This window comes from Vigna umbellata, chromosome 2 (assembly GCF_029865625.1).
Source record: "Vigna umbellata cultivar VRB3 chromosome 2, Vumbellata_1.0, whole genome shotgun sequence".
In the NCBI taxonomy this organism is placed as follows: Eukaryota; Viridiplantae; Streptophyta; class Magnoliopsida; order Fabales; family Fabaceae; genus Vigna; species Vigna umbellata.
In genome coordinates this window covers 8,524,506-8,541,364 of record NC_142166.1, presented here as the reverse complement: position 1 = coordinate 8,541,364, position 16,859 = coordinate 8,524,506, and the positions used below count along the sequence as shown (strand labels likewise).

Sequence of the window (16,859 nt, the reverse complement as noted above, 5' to 3'; positions counted from 1 at the left end):
TTAGATAAAAATAATAAAGTTAAACATCATATAAGAAAAAAAAATCCACAAATTTTTTATTAAAAATGATGTCAATTTCTTTTTAATTAGATAAGAGTCGTTAAAAAACTTCGATATATATATATATATATATATATATATATATATATATATATATATATATATATATATATATATATATATATATATATATATATATATATATATATATATATATATATATATATATATATATATATATAGATCTGGATGACACCGAAGACCGGGCGGACGTTATTGAATCCCACGAACTGAAGCAGAACGAGCGACTCCATCTCTAGGGGGCGCTAGAAGCTGGCGAAAACTGGACGGTTACCTCTTTGCTGAGGGCTGGACGCGCGGGGAAGGGTCGAACGGGCTCTCTCGTCTTCAAATCCTGGTTGTAGTATTCGTTCTCCCCTTGTTCTCCAAGCCGGGCGGTCGGGTACCTGTCAAAGGCACTCTGACGCTTAAGTCAGTAACATGACCGAGTGGTCTGTAATGCATGTATATATTGCATCGTAAGCAATCCGTCCCAAAATCATACCTGGAACCTTTATTTATACTAATTGTAATGAGCTTTTACCTTTGGTGGGCCTGATAACGGCCCAATCATACCTTAATCTTCATTAAGGGCTTTAATGAGTCATTAGTGTTTAACCGTGTAGTCGACCTAGTGAGGGTCGGTTGGGACGGCCGGTCAGAAGGAGTGGTCGGCCAGGGATGTCAACCTGGGTGGGTGGCCACTCGGTTCTGCTGATCGGTCACATTGGACGCTCGGTCTTGATGGTCGACTTGGATGGGCGACCTTGGAGGACCGCTCGGTCTATGTGTGGTCGGACAGCGTTAGCTTAGACGCTCGGTCTTGATGGACGACCTGGATGGACGACCTTAGAGGACCGCTCGAGCTATGTATGCTCGGACAGTGTTAGCTTGAACGCTCGATCATGATGATGACCTGAGTGGGCGGCATTGGAACAACCGCTCGGTTTATGAGTCGGGAGGACCGGACTGAATAAATAGTTTCTCCTTAATAAATCTCCTCTCAAGTCATCAAATTTAGCTGTTAAATTAATAACTAGATCAAGTTCATAACTGAATTAAATATTTTATTGTAATTCAATGATATTTGACTCTATAAAATAATTTGAGAGACGTAGTATAATATTTGGAAACAATGAAAGTAAAAGATATAGTACTTTTAATGTTATTTTTGCTTATTCTTTGAATTGGAGGTGGGGCATTCACTAAAAAAAGTACCATATTACCTAAAATAACATTTACCAATAGATTTTTTTGACAGCAAAAAATACAATAGTAAATAGAACTTTTTGATTAATTTTAGGATTTTAATTAATAACAAAATACTCATTGGTAATGGATCAATCAGTAAAATGTATCCATAAAAAAGAGGACAAAATTTCCGCTTTATCTATTTTACCTAATCTTCGTCACTAATCCATCAAAGTGAATAATTTTAAAAATTATTCGATAAATATGTTAATAATTAAATATTTGGAAAGTTTTTCAATAACTAAATTTTAAAAATTTGTTGGTAAATCCATTAGTAATTTTATTTTTGAAAATATTTTGATAATTATGTCGATAAATCCATAGTAAAATGGGTGTCAGTTTTTCTGTTCAATTTGATGAAATATTTGTTATAAATTAAATCGAGATGGATGAGAAGAAAAAGAAGAGAAGAAAAATGACAAGAAAGAGGAAGAGGAAAGGAGGAAAAAATGAAGTGACAACAACAACAATGATAATGGTGGTGGTGGTAACAACGAAGAAGGAAATCACTAACAATTTTTCCTAAATTCACACTTAAAAGGTTTCACTAACAAAAAGTTTGATTAGAAACGAGTATAACAACCACTACTAGTCACCCCTTCTTAATTTCCTCTTGATATTAAGAACATGAATATTCTTTGTTGCCCCTCCTAACCATTGTCACATAAAAAAATATTGATATAAGTTCGTTATCAAAGAAAGCGTATAACAAGTATGAATGACAAAAAACTCCTTACACTTGAATATTTGAAACTAAAATCTATAATAACACTACATGAATATCTTTAATGGATATTCACAAGTAGTGAGTAAAGTGATTTAATTAGTTACATGTTGATGAAATGGATACAAACATCACAGGATCCAACGTGGAATTCACTAATCAATGTTTGTAGATTTTTTTAATATTTTTGTAATTGAAGTTAACAAATAAAATTATTGATGAGAAAAATATTAATCATTGAATAATTATTAATAATTTAATTTTATATACGTACATTATTTTATTCTCTTAGACATATGTAGGAGTGACAACAAGACGAAACAAATATGGGTTTCATTATCCTATCCTTATCCTTGTGAGATAAGAATTCATCTCATCTCCAAATCTAAGAGAGATACACTTTTTGTTTCATTCTCATGTCTATAGAATAATAAGTATACTTATATACTACTCATGTTCATACCCATTTTTTATTGTTTTAAATATCAACTAAACAATTTTTATAGAAAGATAAAAATGATATAGCAAATAAATTGTAACAAAATCATATCATTATGGTAGACTTTGAACTATGTGCTTCCACAGTTCTTATTTAGAGGGATGAGACATGTTTAAACTAGATGGAAATACGAAGATGAATTTGGATTATTTGTAAAAGCCTAAAAAATAAAGTCTTAAGAGGTAATAAAGTATTTTAAATAATGAGATTCAGTTATTTTATTGTTAAAAAAATGTAAGTATAAATAAAATTTATATAAACGTGTTTCATTATCTAAAACCTTATCATCTCTCTAGATTTATGTTCTTAGAGCTTTCTACCCTCTTTCTAAGATTTTGACTCCCTGTTCATTTGTTTGGCAATTTGGATAGATTGGTGGTGGTTTGATTATTGAGAGAATTTCAAGGAAAATTTTTGTCTTAATGATTATTTAGTGTATGCTTTGACATATAGGAATTTTGAAAGTGAGTATCTTTATATTCTAACAGTTACTCAACTAATATAGAGATGAACAGTATGGGGAAGAGAATGGCAGAAGATCTTTCCTTAGACTTGTGGTTTAGAAATAAAAAGATTAACCTCGTGAGTAGTAGAATGATAACCATTTTGTTTAGGATTCTGCAGAGTATAAATACTGCTACGAGTGCTCATCTGCGTTGAATACGTATGTCAAAGCATGTATTTGGATAATTGAGTCTAGAGTCAATTGTACGTATGCTTTCATGGTTATAGTATGTTATACATTTTGAATTAATATGGCATAATTTATATTGTTTTATGAAATTCCTTTAAAACATTAGCTTACATTTCCTTTCTTTTCTCTTTTATGTTGTTTATCTTTTAGCAATGATCACCTATTTATGTGAGCAGAAAGTGAGTTAGATACTAACATGTTTTTAGAGGAGGTCGAAATTGCTACTAAGTGATCATCATGTTTTTTTTTCACCTAGTCTTTGATATAATTTGCTCTTGTCTTTAAAAAGACTTCTTTAATTTATGTAATCTTGTATATATAAAATATTAGTGTTGTTACTATTTTGGATAACTGTATTTATATTTTGTATGTTTCTTTTTATCTCCTATGCATGATCAGAATTTATAATGTTTTGTTTAGTAATTTATACCATTAAATGAGATGTTACATTACTTACCTAAATTTTTAAATCTAAGTATAATTTTCATAATAGTACATACTTATTTATATATATACATATATATTCTATATATGTGTAAATAATTTCATAATTTCTTTATTTCAATTTTATTTATTTGAAAATTAATTTCTTAATATATTTAATTATTTAAATTGTAGCTGTTTTTTTTATTTGATTTTTATATAAAATTATTATTAATCGATAACCAGTATTAATAGAGATTGAATTTTGTAATTATTTTTTATATATTTTTATTTCTTTTACTTTTAGTATCGGCTAACTAACTCTTTAGTCTTTATATCTAAATAAACTGCTTTAATATCTGTATAGTTTATTTTTTAATTTTAAAATGATTTAAGGTAAAATAAGAATATAAAATATATACGTTGACTAGAAAATTATTTTATATATTTTAATAAATAATAATTAATAAAAAATTAAATGTTTCATAACTATTTTTATATGCATATTTTGTTATAATTTTTTCTTTTGATAAAATATTTCAAAACTCCTATTATACAATTTAACACTATCAAAATTAATAACAAATAATTTTATGTACATAATTTATACAACTTCAATATACGTTTTAGTAACATAGTTTAATTAATTGTTATAGTAATTAATTTTTTGCTATCAAAAGAAAGATATATACACGTGCATATGCCTCTGTTTTCATTAGTAATAATTTTTATTGAATAAAAAAATATTAAAAAATTAATATTAGTTTATAGTAAATTGTATTATTTTAAAAATTTTAAATAATGTTTCTCTCTAATCAGTTCTTTTAAAAGAAAAAAGACATGCTAATTATTATGCTGATCTGTGTTATTCTTTTAAGCAGTGCCATTTCGGAAAAGATTTCTTGAGAGGCGTAATTTCCATAGGGCTGCGTGATTTGTTTTTAGCGCCTTTGATTGGAACAGGTTACCTCTACATCTATTCACAAGCCTTTCGTTCTGGAAAGATTGTTGTTTTTGGAAACATTCGGCATGTAATTGAATGAGGAAAATTGAGCAAGAGCAGAAGGGAAAGACGAAATGCAAAACAGTTTGAACAAAAAGAATGATCTTTACAGAATGAATGATTGATGAATGTAGCGATTTAAAACACTAACAAGTTACGCAATAAAATGTTGAGAAAGAAATCATTGTTCGGTTTGGCGACGAGCAGAAGGGAAAGGAGCAGTAAATCTAGCTGAGAAAGAGGGAGGCATGTCATCATCTTCACTCTGAGCCCCACTATTGAAGTTGAGAGCATAGCTGTGTTCGTCATACTGAAATCTGTTCTTCTGCTGCTTCTTTCCATACCCGCTTATCTTTCTAATGAATGTTTTCCACTTGGGACCTGCAATCACTTCTGTAAACTCCTTAATATTCCTCAACTTGCAACTCACCCACGAATCACCATTTTTCTCTTCTTCACGGCCTCCCCTGCACCAACTCAACCCAAAACCCCGAAAGCATCCATACGCACATCCACTGGACTCTTGCTCCTCGTAGAAATCTTCCTTCTGTTCCACTGCCTCAACCAATGGCCTCCCCTCTGAACCAGCCATATTTTCAGAGAAATGAACAGTTTGAGAGGGTTGGAGCTGACGGGAGTTTAATTATGTAGATAGCTTCAACACAGAGATGATGATTATAAAGAATCAGACGAGAGAAAGAGAGAGGTGCAAAGGAGGATATGGCAAAGAAAATTGAAGATACAGTACAGCTGTTTTGAACATCTCCAACTAAAAAATATTAATAAAAAAAGGAAACACAATTGTGTGAACCGGAAACCATTATGAAGTTTGGAATCACCAGGGACGGTTTCGGCCTATGCTTGGCAATTGGCATGTCCGTCACCCAAGACACAATAATAGAATTAAATACTAGAAAAGGAAAAGCAAATGAAGAGTGAAAATGATATTATAATATATGACTTCAATTTCATGTGCCCCACAACACCACACCTAACGGAAAGGATATAGCCAACCCAACGGTACATGCTGTGTCATGCCCAGCTGTTGGTGGCTCCCACGTCTATTCATAGAGTAGTGGTAGCAAAGAAACTTTGTTGTCGAGGCATCCACTTCACAAATAGTTGAAGAAAAGAAAAGGTCCTAGGTCAACATATACAATAACAAACCACTATTAAGGATCAGTAATCACTTAAAATTCTTCCTTTCTATCAAAATCAAAATAATCACTTCAAAACAGTAACCGTAACAACATTACTGTTAAGTGCTTTTTTATTCTTTACAATGTCCATCTTTACAACCACTATAAAAAAATTATAAAAAAAAATATCAATATCCTTCTTTCTTTTTCTGTTTTAACCAGTACGACCCATGATATTCACTTTGTTTTGGGTGTAATACAAGAATATGTAGCAGTGCTAAAAGGACCGACAACTATTAACCTTACCTTACCGTCTGACAATTGCAAACTGTTTCTATTGTATATATTCAACAAAGGATTGATCCACGGAATCGACGAAAAACACAAATCAGATCCAAAACAGGAATTAAGCACACTGCAGTTGTTGGATATTATTTCTGCGCTTGACTCAGCGATGAGGCAGGTTGCTGCTGTTGATTTTGTCCTTTAGGAGAAATCTTGGTTGCCATGGAACGTAATCCATTGGCAATCTCAGTGAAGGAAGGTCTTTCTGATGGTTCTGATGACCAGCACATCTCCATTAGCAGTCTCCATTCAGGATCGCAAGATTCTGGAACTGGAGGTCTTAAAGTGTTGTTTACTATACCACCTGAATTATGTTTGGAAAACCAAAATCTCAATATAACCAAAATCTAGTGAATAAAAGGCTACGTATGGATTCAACATTTGGACTAAACTACCTATAATGGCCCCATAGTGCAAATCAGCATACGGCTCTTCTCCCGTGAGCAGTTCCCACATAACAATACCAAACGAAAACACATCAACCTAGAACGATAAATATGAGAAGCAAAACTGTTTATAGCATGACAAATACGAAGGAAGCATAAAAATAAATCAATGTTTCTAACAAGTTAAAGCACAAAATAAACCTTCTCCGATACAAGACTACTGCTCCCATTCAGCAGTTCTGGGGCCATCCAAGGTAGAGTTCCTCTAACTCCGCCGGATATTAAAGTCTGGCATTTTACTTTGGACAGACCCAAGTCACCAACCTGAAATGAAAGTCACAAGGGTCGATAACTGGGATACAAAATGTATGAGCCCATTTGCATCGACATTTTACTTCTAAACAATCACTTCAATAATTTTTATGGGTTTGTTTAAGCTTTCAAAGAAGAAAAAATAATCTATAGGAAACAAATTTGTCTTTATTTTGAGTAATTACTTTGAATAGATTTTTCAAATTATAACCACCTTTCAAAATAAAGTGTCTTCTATAAGAGAAAAAAAAATACACTAATAATGTAAAATATACTTACACCCTCATTGCATACCATTAAACTCTTCGTAAAAAAAACACTATTTTTCCCTCACATAAATCTCTAAAAAATAAATCACTATTTTATGCAATCTTAACAAACAGGGCCATGTATTCAAGTGCTCTATGCTGCGTAGTGCAGCGTGCACCAAGAAGCACACAACATTACTCCGGTAAGAAAAATTCTGATAGAAAAAAACGTTGCAGTTGTGGAGCTAATTATAAATCATTAACAAACCTGAATCCAAGGAAATTGATCCGCAAATTATTCACTTCCTTATTTACAGTTTAGTGTAATGCATCTCTAGTTTGAATAAATACAGAACAAGATTTCAAATATGACCACATAAGAATAAAATATTTCAACCTTGCATATTGGACGATGTGGATCTCGGAGATTCACGAGCAAGTTGTCACTTTTCAAGTCAAAGTGTACTATATTTTTTCCATGCAAGTACTCCATGCCAAAGGCCACATCCATCGCAATCAACAGCCGCTTGCGCTTGTCAAGATTCCTGATATTATCACATAAATCAAACAATTGATTATTATAGCAACCAGAGGGACAAAGTAGAAAAAAACTGAACGTTGTTTTAAGATAGCTCACTACAACCTCACAGAACACCGATCACCAATGAAAACAGTAAGAAATACTGAAAAATAAAGACGAACAGGAGCAGTACTCCATACAAGATGGATACGAAAGTAAAGGAAAAGACATTGATACTCCAACTGAGTACGTCCTCTGCTCAAACCCAAACCTCCCAATACCAAGACACAAACCCCCCACCCCCACCCCCATCCCCTTTCATTTGTTTAACCTTTTCCAAATACTCATGATTCCCAGACTTCAATCCATCACTCTCTCCTTGTCACGCAAAACCAGGAAGTTCTGTTACTAAACACGCTTAACCTGATTTGGGCCTGTCTCCGTGGCCCATTCCCCAGTCCATCTCTTTACCTCTCCTTCAATAAACATTTACTATGGCCTATCAATTTACTGTTAAGAACACAGTTATGCATTAAACCAGAGTAATGCAAATCAGTCAACAGATGGTTTTGTGAGCATGCACCTTGGGACATGCACATATACAAATACATTACAAGTACCTCCCATTCTTCTGCAATGCATTTCTTAGAGAACCATTAACCATATACTCCGTCACTGTTGCCACAGAACCTCCGGGGCCATCAAGCACAACACCATAGAATGCTACCACATTTGGATGATGCAAGTCAGCAAGCTTGATTGCCTCATTCCAAAAGTCTGCTCTCTGTAGATGTATAAATCATGAACAATGTCAGTCAGTTCGTTGGATGGCAAAAACAAGGTGGGAAATAGAAATCAGAACAATTAATGGTGAGAAACAGACCAGGCGCTCTTGCTCCGAATGCTTTCCTGCAAAACACCTATCATTAATCCGCTTTATTGCCACATCAGTGCCCCTCCATTTTCCATGATATACAGTACCAAAGGTCCCAGAACCCAACTCTATCAGCTCTTCAAGGTCACAATTTTTTATAATCTAGTCAAATCGCAAGTTAAGGTTTTAGCTCTGCTTAGTTGGAAAAATAAAATCATAGAAGAGAGAACACAGGCAAAAGAAGACATTCAACCTGCAAAGCTCCAACATCTGATGCTGGAAAGCCAAAATTTAATTTCTCTGGGAGCTTGCTTTTGAGATCCTGAGAGGAAAATAAATATTTAAATTTATTATTATCATTATCATTATTATAATGATGATGATAATGATAACAAAAACTATCAACACCAATAATAAGAAAAGTGAGTAAAAGCACATCCAAATAAGGGCAGCAATGGAATAGGGTGGATTTTTCCCTCCTCACGATCCACCTTCCCAAACCCACCCATGAATCCACATCCTTCCCTGACAGTCAGACATGAAAACATTGATACCGAATCTTGTCGCGTATTGTGTATCCCCATAAAACTAAAGTAAAAAACTTAACAAGAAATTCCAGAACATATTGTTACTACAAAGAAAGATGTAAGCTTAACTTTACAATTTAACTAATACTATTGTTTTATTATCAAAGTGGAATTGGGTCCATGCAGGCATCTGATCACAATCAATATCATGATGGGACATGTACAGGCAGTACACTTTTTTTGCCATGTCTGCACCCATTGGAAAGTAGGATGGAGGGGGTAAACAAAATATATTATTATAGAAACTATTCCTACAATACCAAGGAGTGCGCAAGCAATGTCACCTGAATTTTATCTTTATGCTGTATATCTATTAGATTATTTTGAACATCTCCATCGCCAATGTCCTCATGATGGGGCACATCTTTGGCATTCAAATCAAGATTTGAAGAAGTGCTTGAGTGCAGAACGGAAGCAGCTAAACCTTCAGCAACGGCTTGAAGTTGTCGGTCTTCTGATGAGACTTCAATCAAGAAACCAAAACACAACGACTATGTGTCAAAAGCTTAAAATTAGATACTATAAATATATAACTCATTTAAGGTGTGAACAAATTTACATACCCTTGGCGGCAGATCGAGCTTCTTCCAAAGTTAAATTCTGTTTGAGTGTTTGATAGAGGCCATTGTCTAATTGAGCTTCTAAATTTTGTTCCCCATTGATGCCAAGATTCTCACCAAGTTGATCCATATTTGAATAGGTTTCTTTCTTCAATGCAACTTTGTTAGGTCTCGGAGGTGGAAAGTATGAACTGTGTATATTCCATAGATCTTGATTGCTAAAAAGTGAGTTTGAAGAATCCTTCACCTCTCCAAATCTAGCAGATGGAGGAACTGAAGATAAAACTGCATCCTCCCTGTGATGGTTTCCACTCTTTGGCTGAGGATTTGATCCAGGTATGCCCCAAACAGGGGTTTGTATAACCTCATTATATTCCACTGGCCTGGAATTATTCCCATATGAAATTTCCACAGTAGAACTAGGAAGAATATCTATCATATTAATTTGATCAGCATCAGTGATCAACTTTGACTTCCCAATTTTGTTATCTAGAGGGACCCCTTTCTTCTCTGCAACATGTTGAGTGCTGTAATCAAATTTATCATTATTTAGAAAATTTTCAGGATTACCTATTTTCAGGTTGTCTATTCTTCCATCAATAGGTTTGAGAAGATCTTGTGCTATCCAATTCTCCATGGCATCTGCTTTTGAAGTAGTGCTAGGAAGTTCATTTGTATATTCTGTTGGACATTCTTGAACCACACAGTCAGAATTTTCAACAGATGTGCCACCAACTAAAGGTATATCATTAGCAACAGGTTTATTCACAAGAGCATCCTCTTTAGACCTGCTTTGAAGTGGCACCATATGCTGGCGGGTGATATCATCTCGATAAGAATGCGGTGCTGTTCCCATCAGCCCATCACTTGGCAACGGTTTTTCTCCTGTTCTTACAACTGCTTCCGGGATAACTGCATTCCTGGGATGATCAGACCTGTCCAGCCTTTGTATAAAAGCCGTCTCACTTTCAAGCTCCAGAGAAAGACCAGTTGTGTCTGTACAAGCTGCTCCAGCTGGAGTATCCAATTTGCTATGGACCTTGGGTCTTGTCACAACTGCTTGTTCAACATTGTCATCCTTCATTGGTGCAGACACCAAAATCATATTTGTTGCTTGAGCCCTAGAATTGTCCTCCGTAGGGAGACTATAGAAACTTGGGATTGAATCAGAAATTGGACCAGCACAGCTATTTCGCTGATCCTGAACCACAGGATCTGAATGTGCATGAGGCAGCTTTTTCTGACACATATAACAGTCCTCCACTCGTTGGAGTTTCTCAGGGATCATCATTGGTTGTTGAGGTACAAATGCATCAGAAAAGATCACATGCTCTGCAGAAGGAACCTGGACCCAGCCATAATTACCTCCAAAAGGGACTTGAACCTGAAATGTTTTGTAACTTTGCTCAGCAGGAACCTGGTGAATCCTTAGCCCTGAAGCATTTTCATCATTATATTGGTCCAAAAGGTTTTGCTGAGGTTGCATGAATGGTTGTGGTTGAATAACACTAGGTCTTAAAGCAGCATGAGAAAATGGCTGAGTCATGGCCATTTGCATTGCAGGGATTACCTGATGGGACCCAAAACGAGAAGTATGATCATGAAATTGATGTTGGGTGTAGATGGAGCCAGGCTTACCTAGAAATTGAGGATTCAGGAATCCCATATGGGGAGGCAGCTGGACATAATCTGCATGGTTCATAACCTCCTGGCGATGATCAAAAGAAGTTTGCAAAGGTGCAGATGGTGGAATTTCCAAACCAGATTGTTGTAACCCAAATTGAGTCTGAGAAAAAGTAACAGGTACAGACTTTTCTAACTCAACCTCATTCTGGAGAGGTGGAATGTGAGTTGGGCCAGAATTACTTACAGGAATGCCCAGTGGAACTGCAGAGGCCTCTGTGTAAGATGTACCAGGCTCAGGAACCACAGAATTTGAGGAACCATCATGAGAAGCAGCCACGTTCCCCACAGGTGATAAAGAACTGGGCATAGGTACAGGTACCCCACTTACATCCCCTTGAGCAGCATTCAAGCTATCAAGAGCATCTATCCCGCTAAAATCAGAATTCTGGGTAGATACTGCGCTTGTATAACTCGCTTTCCTTGTTAGTTTGCCACCAATCCCATCAGCAATTCCATTCACAGCTTCAACATATTTCAGTCCACCATCATGCAAATTTACAAACTGTGCTACACCAGAAGGATCAAGTTCTGAAGAAGAAAGAAGAAAGACCCTTAACTTGGGAGAACCGTCAGGAGACCTCTCAATCAACCTCTCATACTCCTCCATCATATTCTCCAGATCATCAGGGCAGGAAACCGAAACCAATGCATCCAGATCCTCATCAGGAAGCTGATATTTGATAACCACATGCTGCCCAAATGTACTAACCATCTTCTGCACCAAATCATTAAAACTCACATCTCTCTTAACACTTATGATCCTTGTCTGCCCTCCAACATATCTCAACATCCCATCACTAGGCCTAGGCAAAATCTTCCCACCATAACTGCACATCAACTTCATTTTCCGCCCTGAAATCGAATCATCCCCACCCTCCTCATTCGCCTGATCAGTCCGCTGGCTTGAAGGTGTATTGGAAATGGAACCAACCCCATTATTACACACATTATCACCATAATTGCTAATGACTCTGCTGTTCCCTGGAACAGCACTGTTGTTGCTGTTATTATTATTATTATTATTATTATTATTATTAACATCACTACTATTAATACTATCCAGGCCATTACCCGATGCAACCCAGTTACCCCCCAAATTCATAGGAAACCCATGAGTAGCAGCCGCAAAACTACTCGAAACATCAACAGCATTGCCACCAACAGCACCAACCCTATTGGGAAAACTAGGAGCATGAACAAACCCAACAGCAGGATTCACAGAGGGATTGTGATTATGAACTGGCACAGCGGGGCGAACACACCATGTGGCAGCACCACCGCCACCTCCCGAAGTCACATTCCCATACCCCATTCCAACCAAGCCAGCATCAGAGACAGACGCAGGATAGAAAATCGGCACCGCGCCAGGAACCGCCGTAGACACCGGCAAAACGAGAGGCTCTTCCGCTACACTCCGCGCTACTGAATTCAGTGGCCGCACAACATCGCCGCCAGGAACAGAGGTTTGCTCAAACGCCATAACTACCGAAAACTCGAAATCACAAAGAAAACCGCCAATCAATAAAACACGCAAATCGAAGACAAAACCTGTGAATTAGAGAGGCAATGAATTCGCGCTTAGAGCTGGATGTCAAATCCTGAAACCAAAAACAAGCAGTTTAAAACCCTAGTCAAATAGACACACAAAAACATTAAACTGAGAGAAAGAGAGAATACCAAATTTTAAGCGGTGCAGTCTGAGAGTAAGAAGAGAGAATAATAGAGATAAACAAAAAGAACGCGGAAGTCGGTGTAGTTTCGAATTTGCAAGAGGACAAAACAAATCGCGTCTTACCGAACAAATTGAGGGGTTTTGAAGGACTTTTCACTGTAATCGTAGTCTTCACTCTGTCACTCCGTGTTGCTTTTTTTGTTATTATTTAAATGAGAAGACAAAAAGCATTCCGTTAGAAACTAACAAGCACGGTGGCATGCAGAAGGAGGGCAGTTAGATTTTTGCCGGGAAAGTGGGAAACGGCGGTGGAGAAGAGAAGCAAAGAAGGAAAGAAGAATGGAGACAGAGAGAGAGAGGGAGAGAGAGTGGGGGCACGTGGAGTGGACCGCTTCATGCAGAGTCTAATGAATTTGGGGAGAAGAAAATGATTTATGGTGACATGTTTGCATCTACCCAAGAGCCTTGATGGGGCCTCGTGTCTCTCCCCCACCAAATCTCACCATACTAACTATTCTCTCTCTTTATTTATTTTTATTTTCATTTCATTTCTTTCTGTTAACTCATTTTTAGCCTAGTATTACGGATTAAATCATTTTTAGTTCTCTTGTTTTTCTTTTTAGTATTTGATCATTTATTTTAAATTAAATATCTAATAAATTATAAAATATTAGTTTCAGTTTTGACAAAAATATTACTTACATTTTTTTTACTGACATTATATTATATGTTTTTCGTTATTATATGACAACATGTATTATCAATACATATATTATCATTATTGATTATTTTAAATTATATCATACATATTTTGATTTAATTTAATTAACATAAAAAATATTTAATTCTGAAAAAGAAAACAGTTAGGTACTTAAGATAAAAGTAAACTATGTATTAAAAACTGTAAACTATTTAAGTCAAATATTGATATATATTTATGACAATCATAAAGATTAAAGATTTCTATATAAGAAAAAAAAATCACAATTAAAAAATTATTAATTCGGCATATAGAAATTTTCACAATTAAAGATTCACCAAAAATATTCACTATGCAAATATATATATATATTGAATTTGAATTAATTAATATCTTTAATAAAATAATTTATATTTATATATTAAATTATCTTATTAAAATTTAATTATAAATATTAATTTTTGTATTCGTATGACCCTCACACAGTTTAGATAAAAGCTACTAAACTCGGTTAGTCGCTAAACATATCAGTCGATCATATATTAGTTTGAATAGTTAATTATTAACTCATTTATTAGAATATGTTGACCGATCATGTATCAATTCAAAGTCAAGATTAGCTCGGATAACAAGTCATTGAGTCTTGATGACTATCAAGTAGACCCTTTCGTCTTGAATTGGACTGATTACGATGAATAGTACTAAAACAAATTAACTTTAAAATTTATGAACTTAAGATTAAAGTGTAGTTACTCATAATTGAACCCTAATTAGATCAACGGTAATGAAAAACTCATCACCAAAACTTATAAGTAAAAAGTTTGAGGTAAAAAAACATGTTACGTACATTAATGACTATGTGTCAAATGTTAAACTCACATTGATATTGGAGTACCTTCTACATATAATATCAAACTAATTTAGATGCAGAGGAAGACAGATTACTGGACAACATTTTGACTTTAAACAATACAATCCTGAATAGTTGACATTAACCTTACATCCGAAATAATTATTATTTAAAATATAACATTATTATATATTTATATATCAAAATAATATAATATAAAATTTTTGATATCTTAAAGAGATTTTATATTAATTTTTAATTTAGGAAAAATGGATGTATAGGTTACTTCGTTCTTATCTATAGTTGGTTCACGACAAATTAGTTAAAACAGGTTTATAGCTTACATTTTTCAAACTATTCCACTAAATTTTGGCAGGTTAGCAGAACTACAAATTATGACTCATTTTGCTACTTTTACGTAGAAATATTTGGTTTAAACTCTCGGTTGGTCCTCAAGTTTATTGAGAAATCTCGAGTGGATCCTCGTATTTTAAACGGTCTCAATTGAGTCATATTATTTGTAAAATTGAGCCAATTTTATCATATTCGTTAAGTTGTGACTGACGGAGTTAACTTGAACTGACATGGTGCACAGATAATATGTTAATGTATATTGTTTGATTACGTGTACTTTGTTATTTAAATAAAGAGTGTTTACGTGATAGTAATCCAAATTTTTACTTAAGGAAAGTAGGGATTTCATTTGTGAATTAAGGATTTCATTTTGGTTTGTGTGAGAAGAGGAATTGTAATTTTAGAGAAGACGAAAGCTCAAGGCCGGAAGCTATGACGCGTCATAGCCGGAAAGAACTCCTCAGCCAACGACGCCGGTGGGTTGTTGACGGTGGTGAGCGATGATCGGTTCATGAATGATGGTTACCTGTCCAAACATGAATCATGTATCTGAAACAGCAACACAGAAACAAGATTTTTTGTTGTCTTGAGCATGTGAAACAAACTTCTCATTTGTTTGCTTGTTCCCAGTAGGGTGGAATGAAATGGCTTAATAATTTCTAAACTATGGACACTGTCATTAAATTTTAACCAAGAAATTCATAAGTATAGACTAAACAGATAACAGCGAAAAGTAAATTGGACATTATATTCAAAATATTCCCCTAATATTCTATAAAAATAAATCCCTTAGAAAGTGACTATAAGTGGTGTAACTTATATTGAATTTTGATGAAGAAGTTTGTTTTGAACAGAAGAATGATCTCCTCCAAAGACCCAGTATCCGTTACTTGTTATAGGGCGTCCAATCCATCAAATCTACACCAACAAGCAGTTTTGGCTTTTTGTATGCGCCTACAGTGGAAGTTGTAGTGGTCGAAGGGAAGATCCCCAAAATTGAAACCCTTTGCGGTTGAAGGAAACTACGCCAGAGCATATTCTGTGGTCATTGGTAGCACCAAAAACTCCAAGGCGTAAATGAACGGGGCGGTGGGGTTGCAGGTGGCGCCCTAGTAACACAATGGAAAAATAAAACATTAGAAAAATTTGAAAGCTTTGAGAAAAATAAAAAGAGAAAAATGAATTGAATCGGAAAAATGAAGAATGGAATCGGAAAATTGAAGAAAAAAAAGAAAGAGATTGATAAGACGTGGAAATTAGGAAATGGAAAGAGGGATTCTGAAATGGAAAAGGGAAAGCATGAATCTGAATTAAGAGACTAATTGCTCCATCGCTTTCCGCCATACGGGTTCTGTCTTCGCTAGACCCTTCACCACCTTCTCCGTTCGACAAAGCAAATCTTCGCGCATAAACGACATCGTTTAGCTTTTTGGTGTTGGGTGTTGCAGTGTGAAATGGATTATTGGGGCTGATTTGATTTGTGTGTTTTGCAGGTTTCGGTGGAGGTGCTACGGGGTGGCTACCAAAGTTTTGATGGTTAGGTTAGCTTCTACGTTCGTCTTTTCTCGTGTGCTACGTAAACTAAAAAATTTCACGTAATATATCAATTTTACATCAATACCACCACTCAAGTTAACTCCTGTCACAGTTCAATGAACATGATAAAATTGGTTCAATTTTAATAATAATATAATATAATTGAGACAGTTTAAAATAAAAAAATCCAATTGAGACTTTCTAATAAATTTAAAGACGAACGAAGAGTTTAAACCTAAAAATTAATATTGTTTTAAATTGAAATTGTTTTTAAATATATATTAAATAAATATAAAAATTAAATCATTAATAATTAACAATTAAAAAATTAAGAATCCATATTTAAAAATTAAATTTCATTAATTTGACCAACAAATCTAAATTATCATATTGAATGTGCCAAAAACTTAATTAAAAGTAAATTTAAATTAAATCA

At 34.6% G+C, this 16,859-nt stretch overlaps 2 protein-coding genes and 1 long non-coding RNA gene across 4 annotated transcripts; all 3 read right to left on the bottom strand.

Moving 5' to 3' along the window:
- Nucleotides 1-4,717: 4,717 nt before the first annotated feature.
- LOC124828496 (uncharacterized) lies at nt 4,718-5,246 on the bottom strand. Its single transcript, XM_047301803.2, has one exon. The coding sequence runs from the start codon at nt 5,244-5,246 to the stop codon at nt 4,836-4,838; it is 411 nt and encodes a 136-aa protein (XP_047157759.1). The 3' UTR covers nt 4,718-4,835.
- Nucleotides 5,247-5,875: 629 nt separating this feature from the next.
- LOC124828495 (RAF-like serine/threonine-protein kinase 20) lies at nt 5,876-13,395 on the bottom strand. Of its 2 annotated transcripts, none has more exons than XM_047301802.2 (10): nt 12,989-13,395; nt 9,629-12,909; nt 9,350-9,528; nt 8,732-8,800; nt 8,488-8,640; nt 8,225-8,388; nt 7,482-7,629; nt 6,726-6,848; nt 6,534-6,621; nt 5,876-6,442 (listed from the first exon to the last, which is right to left on the bottom strand). In XM_047301802.2, the coding sequence occupies exons 2-10, from the start codon at nt 12,789-12,791 to the stop codon at nt 6,225-6,227; spliced, it is 4,305 nt and encodes a 1,434-aa protein (XP_047157758.2). In that variant the 5' UTR covers nt 12,792-12,909; nt 12,989-13,395; the 3' UTR covers nt 5,876-6,224. The 2 variants fall into 2 exon arrangements, with proteins under 2 accessions (XP_047157758.2, XP_047157757.2); XM_047301801.2 differs by having other exon boundaries at nt 13,107-13,395.
- A 2,213-nt stretch (nt 13,396-15,608) lies between these two features.
- Nucleotides 15,609-16,461, bottom strand: LOC148203341 (uncharacterized). The gene is made up of 2 exons (XR_015784077.1): nt 16,234-16,461; nt 15,609-15,996 (listed from the first exon to the last, which is right to left on the bottom strand). It is a non-coding gene; the product is annotated as an uncharacterized LOC148203341 (long non-coding RNA).
- Between the last annotated feature and the right edge of the window lie 398 nt (nt 16,462-16,859).